Source organism: Octopus bimaculoides, chromosome 25, assembly GCF_001194135.2.
Source record: "Octopus bimaculoides isolate UCB-OBI-ISO-001 chromosome 25, ASM119413v2, whole genome shotgun sequence".
NCBI classification, from domain to species: Eukaryota; Metazoa; Mollusca; class Cephalopoda; order Octopoda; family Octopodidae; genus Octopus; species Octopus bimaculoides.
The window spans coordinates 19,420,728-19,428,079 of record NC_069005.1 but is presented as its reverse complement, the minus strand read 5'-3'; the positions used below and the strand labels follow the sequence as shown (position 1 = coordinate 19,428,079).

Below are 7,352 nucleotides of genomic sequence, written 5' to 3'. Positions count from 1 at the left end.
ATATATATATATATATATATATATATATATATATATATATATATATATATACACATACATGCATATATACATACATATATATATATATACATATATATACATACTCTGCGTATATAGACATGTGTATGAACCTTTTTTTGTGCGCGTTTATGCGTGTGTGTGTGTGCGAGCATGTATGCGGGTATGTATATACTTTTTGGCGAATGTTTGGGTGAGCATGTGTGTGTTTCAAGTGAGGGTGGATGAGTATATACATATAGGCGCATGTACGTGGGTGTGCGGGCGTGCATGTGTATGTATGGACTCGTGCGCTTACGCGAATATTATGGTCATTTTTACTCCCTTACCTTTACTCCCTGCCCTTACTTAGCGGTCATTCTAATAGTTCATTTGTCTTAGTAACGGTCAATCACACAGTAATTTCCCTTTGTTTTACGGTCATTTTCATAGCATTTTTTTTTTGATGGCCCGATAACTGAAGAGATGCCAACATGGGCTTCCACCCCGACATCTGAAACTCGGAGTTTTATCATGGCTACAGAATAATTGTCACATATTATATTTACATATATATATATATATATATATATATATATATATATATATATATATATATATATATATTACATAAATTGCAGATACAAGCTGTGGTGAATATATTGTCTAAATTATGCAAAAATGAAAATAACACTGATATCTCATTTTAACAGATATATTAACCAAAATTACATAAAAATAATATCTTGAAATACTAAAGAGAAAATTTATTCAATAAAATCGCCATTGGCTTCAATCACAGACTCCAGACGACTTTGGAACCTCCAGCAACTCTCCTGGATGGTCTCCTTGTTTAAGTTGGTGAATGCTGCCATAATCCTTGCCTTCAGTTCATCTTTGGTGTTACAAGGAGTTTTGTTAGTCTCACCCTCAACTGCACTCCACACATAATAATCAAGGGGGTTGCAGTCTGGGGAGTTTGGTGGCCAGATGTTAGGGGTGATGTGGTCACAGAAATTGTCTGACAGCCATGACTAGGTTCTCTTGCTTGTGTGGCATGGTGCAGAGTCCTGTTGCCAGACATAGGATCTTCCAGCAGCCACCCTCTTGACCCAGGGCAGTACTACCTCCTCCAGGCATTTAATGTAGGCCTCCGTTTTGAGTCTGAGGCTGTGTGGGAAGATGAATAGAGGCATAACATCATCATCATTAGTGATCACTCCAAACACCATGATGGAGATTGAACATTTGATTTCTATCATTCTCGGTACATGTTTTGGGGACACAGCAAGCCAACAGTTGTTCTGTGTGTTCATCATCTGTTCATATTGAAGCTTCTGGTGCAAATGCCAAGCAGTACAACATGTCATTTGAAAATTTCTGGGAGAGTGAATTGCATCATGGTGTTGTTTTCCTCACAGACGGTACCCAACTGACCCTGCTATACTGTGTAGTCAGCAAACAATATGCATGCACAACATTTAAAATATAAAATGACAACAGTTTACCCATCGCATCCTGTACATATATAATCCTCATATCTAACTAAGTGCATTATATTACATATGTGTATCTGGATGCATCCAACTATATATATTTAGATACTTTTTGTAATAAAGAAACACTTCCTTCGAATAGCTCAGAGGAAGTTATGTTGCACTGTACTCAGCTCTGGTGCATGGTCACACAGAGCAGAACCAGTTGTAAGCTACTGAAAGTGATTTTATAATTCCTTTTCTTTTGTCATTTATGAAATTGAATTCTAACAACTGGTTATTTTCATTGTTATGGATAAATGAAATCATGATATATGTGTGTATACTCTTTTATACACACACATGTATATATTGATATGATATATTGTTTGAAGTATGTTACTGAAAAAGTATGAGGGAGAGAGAGAAATAGGGAATTGCCAAGGTCTTCAATATAGTAAACCATGGGTCTCTCAAGAAAGCTCTAAGAAAATCCAAGTACCTGATACCATGCTAAATATGATCAAATCCCTTCATATGGTATGAAACCTATAGTTATTTCAGATGATCCTTTGGGGTCAGCAATGGCACCAAGCATGGCTGTCTTTGCTCTTGTATTGTTCTTCATTTCTCGGTTATACTTGATTAAACTTTCAAAGACTTGGACAACAGAATCAGATTCATTTCTTGTATTGAAGGAGGACTGTTTTCACAGTGAATACATTGAGCAGAGAAAACTTTGTTTTTTCAACTTGCTTACTGATAATGCAGAACTTGTAGCAATATTCTTTCATGATGTTCAATAATCTTTAGTTTCACCATTATTTACTAAATCTGTTGTTATTTTTCCAGAGAAATCACATACAAATGCATGACCATGATCTAAAATTTATAAAATATTTTTCTTATTTGCATTGTCAAATTAATGCATGTTTCCCAGGATAATGTGAACTACATCCTTTGGTATATAGAAGCACCTGTCTGGAATTGATATTCTGAAAATGAAAATTGGTGTATATAGTAAGATGCAGTCCTTGCTTTATAGACCTAAAACCTGGAATCCTTATAGGTCCAATATAGACAAATTGGATAATTTCCACAAAAGCTGTTTGCATAGTATCTGTGAATACAAATGGAAGGATGAAGTTTGTAATGTGAATTTTTCAAGAAATGCAATATCTCTGGTATTGAAGACTGTCTTATTTAGGTTCACCATATATAGAGTAGTCATGTAATTTGGATGGGTGAAGAACACTTATCTAAGGTTCTCCTAAACAGCCACTGCTGTGATGGTATATAAAATGTTGATAAATCACTGTTTTAAAATACACTGATAGGCTGAGGTCAAATTTATTTCAAATGTATCAATAACATGATTTGAAAGAATGGTGCAGGATCACAAATTATGGAGAGAGCTTTAAAGGTTAAATGAACTAATGGTAAAATGGGGGGAAATCAAAATAGGAATCCAACCTGTCATTAGTTTGCTCTGTCATATTGTGATTTGAGGATCTTGACAGAGCTGTTGGATGATGCAGAGTTCCATCACAAATACAATGTACACACACAGATATATATATATATATATATATTCATGCAGACCTACAAATATATACACATACTCAAATGCACACACACACACATAAATGCATGTGTACATATATACACTTATACATATATACATAGGTATATATATATATATAATGTATATTTACACATACATATACATGCATATTATACATACATTTATGCATATACTCTACGTTGTTTTGCCTATATACACACACATATATTCATACACACACCTATACATATATACACCCACACAAATATATCTTTATATTTTACTTGTTTCATGGACTCCTGCCATGCTGGGGCACCGCCTTCAGGAACTTTTACTCGGATGGAACCACCGCAGTACTTTTTTTTTAAAGCCTAGTACTTATACTATCGGTCACTTTTGCCGAAACGCCGAGTTAGGGGAACGTAAACACACCAACACCGGTTGTCAAGCAGCAGTGTGGGCAACACATCCGCAAAGACACACACACGGGCTTCTTTTAGTTTCCGTCTACCAAATCCACAGACAAAGCTTTAGTCGAGGCTATCATAGAAGACACTTGCCTAAGGTGTCACGTAATGGTACTGAACCTGGAACCGTGTTGTTGGGAAGCAAGGTTCTTACCACGTAGCTACACCTGCGCCTGTATGTATATTTATCTATATTTATAGAAGTATAACAGAAACTGGAAATGCACGATTAAAAGTAGGGAAAAGATTTATTCATAAAAGATTTACTAGTCGCTATTCAAAGTGGGAATGTATTTAGGGTTTCTTATTCACACGAACATTATTTCCTTTCTCTCCGTCTCTTTCTCTCTCTTACTCTCGCTCACTCGTTCAGTCAGTCTCATAGAAACACCGTTGAGATGAGCTGCCTGCAGTGACATCGGCAGCATGCTACACTCGACAGACCCAAGACATCTGAACAACTGAATGTGGCATTCGGACAACCAAAGGGAATATATATAAGCAGAAAAGAGGAAACACGCACCTAAACAACTGTTTGAAGTCTGGTCTTTCCTCGGAAAGAAAATAACGATGACAACGGTGGAGTACGACCTAGACACGTCAGGAGGTTTGATGGAGGTGAAGCTTTCTTCGTTAACCGCTGTACTTCTTTTTCTATCTGTCCGTTTGTCTGTTTATTTAATACATGTTAGCCATCTTAATGAATTTTCTTCTGTCAGTCAAGTGTTGTCTGCAAAATTCTTAGAATGTTCAATTTTTCTGTTTGAAATCCCAGCTCTTAATCGCTGTGAAGTGTCAGTGCTTGACAAACTTAACACATCCAAAGGCGGTGAAAAGCCAATCCGACAACAGTGGCTATCCGTCATTAAATACCCGCTAAAAATATTCTGTCACTTAGCGCTTCTGAATCTTTGTGTTTAACTCCTATTTTCTCTGGTCATTTTTTCCCACTTTTGCAATATTTTCCTATTTTTTTAATTGTAAATAGCTACTATCTTCGACAATTTGTCTCTTTATTTCATCAACTTAAATTTATCGCTTGTCTTTTCCTCTGTACAAACTACATTTTTATTTCTTTTCCACATCGATCAAATGTTTGCAAACAACTATCTCGATTGTTTTTAGTGTCAGTTACATCTTATGTGTCTCAATTAATCTGTCCAAGCTAACAATTAAGTCTGTTTTATTTATATAAAGCCCGATTAAAGCGAATTTTGTGAAATTTCTCGTCCGACTCTAGTAGTTTTGAAAAATGGTTTAACCGTGATTACCTGCCCCTGACTCAGCCAACATGTTTCTAAATTTCAGTCTCGAGTGGACGAGAAGTAGGGGATCAGTTTAATAGATGAAATCTATGTGGAAACGATCCCCTATTATGGGTCCGACTAGTTCGAAAGTGTTGCTTATTGTTTGACATGTATAATATATACAACATACATAGATGCTAACTTCACAATATAGTAATATCGACAAACGAATAAAGAAATACATACATAAACACTTGCCGTCAGAAAAGTAAGGTGAAACAGATAATGGTTTAGGATTTAATGTTATTGTTGAGGAAAAAAGTTAGCAACAGAGAGAATGTTTTTTCACAGCTACGTATGCAATGCACACACACATATATATACAGAAATTATATATATATATATGTATATAATATATAATATAATCTGTGTATATATATATATATATATATATATCTATATATGGGAGAATATACAAATAATAACAACAGACGAGGACAGGTGGTGTAAATAACAAAAGTATATATTAGTATATATCTATATATCTATATCTATATCTGTATATATTTATATCTATGTATATATGTGTGGATGGAAGGCTACCTTTTTGGAAATACGACTAAAGATGAGAATATAATTGCTCCTTATGACGATCTTAAGTGTCTTGGTTAATATTTTTAACCGAATTTCTCAGTGTCATCGTCTCTAAAACCACAGACAGAATAACTGTCTTTTCACAGCAGTAAACAATTGTTGGAGTGGGACAAGATCCTTTCTTTGTGTTGAACTCTATAAGAAAACAGTCATGTTTTTTTCTCTATCATTTAAAAATAAAGAGAAGAATCTTTGGATATATATATATATGAAGCTAAGGCGAATAGAATTTAAAGTTGAAGGAATAAGGATTGGATTTATGTATTAACTTTTAGTTGTTTGCTCCGTTCAGACAGACAAAATAGTATTGTGTTTTATTCAGGTTCTATCAAAATTGCATATTTTTCTCTTTATTTAAAACTATTTAATTGAATGCTGGTGTTAAAGAAATGTGTTTACAGCCGATATTTCTTCTAATCTATATTTTTTGGTCGTGTAGTGGTGGGGCTTCTTACTAGCCATCAACATAAACTAAAGCTCTAACAACACATCTGCAGGCTTGGCTGTTAATTCTACTCGTTTTAGTATTTTTGTATTTAAAAAAAAATGAAAGGGAAACAAACTAGTTTCTTTTGAAAGATTCCTTCGTTTGATTTATTTTTTTAGTGAGACAATCCAATCCAGCTCTGTTTAAAGTTACCTCTTTTTCACTTTTCCTCAAAACCCCCCCAACATGTAACTAACTTTAATCTCTGTCTATCCTTTGTATTTGTTAAATATATATATATATATATCTAAATGTATTTTGTAAACATTTATGTCTTTATATATATTTAAAAATCACGTCTATTTATTTTCCCACGAACTATCAGATTTTCATTGTCTGTCGTGCTTGTGCATGTGTGACAGTGTGCACACTTACACAAAGATATGCACACACTCACAGACACATATATGTTACATATCCGAAATCGGATTTGTTTATTGATGACAGTTAATTACTGAAGTAATTATAATTTTACACAGTAAAACACCTACACGTTGTTGTTTAACCCTAGGTCAACTCTAATCAAGCAAGACCTACGATGAAAAGGCCTTCCAGCCGCGACGATTCCGTCGTTTCTTTTGTTTTTCAGACTCAGTCTTTCTGTGATCACATGATACAGCATTTTATATATATATATATATATATATATATATATTATCGGTTATCGTTTATTTTTTACTTGTTTCAGTCATTGGACTGCGGCCATACTGGGGCACCGCCTTGAAGAATTTTAGTCGAACAAATCAACCCCAATACACTTCCTATCGGTGCCTCATACTGAACCGCTATGTTACAGGATCATAAACAAACTAGTTCCGGTTGTCAAGCGGTGATGGGGGACTATATATATATATATATATATATATAATGTGTGTTTCTATATGTATTATCATGTCTTTGTGTGTGTATATATATAAAATACACATACATTCTCTCCCGATGACACCATAAGCTTGCTAACATCCAGTATGCAGAGCTTTCGACTTGTAGCACTTGCATCTGTCTGCAAGTTGTTTGCAAAAATCTGAAGTACAGGCTTTTTTCAGCTTCCATTTACTAAATCCATTCGGAAGTCTTTGGTTAGCCCTAGGCTATTGTTGAAGTCTCTTGGCCAAAGTACCATGCTGTACAAGAACTGAATCTGAGAGCATTGGTTGGAAAGCAGACTTCTTGACCACACAACCATCCATTCCTGCACCTACGTTTTATATATTTATATATATAATTATGTGTATTTCTTCTATCTTAATGAATAAAAATTCTTCTGATAGAATAAATGGGTTATGGTCATAATGTCTTACGTTTAAGATGATTCCCATGCTTTCCCTGATGAGAAGGTTACAATTTTAATATCAAAGATTCTTATGGATCACACAGGTTGTAATCCTTTGAAACATATGTAGGAATAAAGTATGCAATTATAACATGTGTTTTCTCCAATCCTTAAATTCTTATATATAT

General features: G+C 34.5%; 2 protein-coding genes across 3 annotated transcripts in view; one reads left to right on the top strand and one right to left on the bottom strand.

Annotated features, from left to right (window-relative positions):
- Positions 1 to 7,352, bottom strand: part of LOC106874422 (RPA-interacting protein A) — a 57,773-nt gene that overhangs the window by 39,571 nt on the left and 10,850 nt on the right. Inside the window, exon 1 of one of the 2 annotated variants that reach the window (XM_014922149.2) lies at positions 4,027 to 4,161. The exons of the other annotated variant lie outside the window; for it this stretch is intronic. The gene's annotated coding sequence lies outside the window, so the exon portion shown is untranslated. Of the gene's footprint in view, positions 1 to 4,026; positions 4,162 to 7,352 lie in introns of those variants that run through there. 2 annotated transcript variants of the gene reach the window in all.
- LOC106874421 (PHD finger protein 12) overlaps positions 3,986 to 7,352 on the top strand; it is a 64,263-nt gene continuing 60,896 nt past the window's right edge. The window contains exon 1 of the mRNA XM_052976832.1: positions 3,986 to 4,121. Within this exon, the coding sequence (XP_052832792.1) occupies positions 4,074 to 4,121 (48 nt within the window). The 5' untranslated portion in view covers positions 3,986 to 4,073. The remainder of the gene's footprint in view (positions 4,122 to 7,352) is intronic.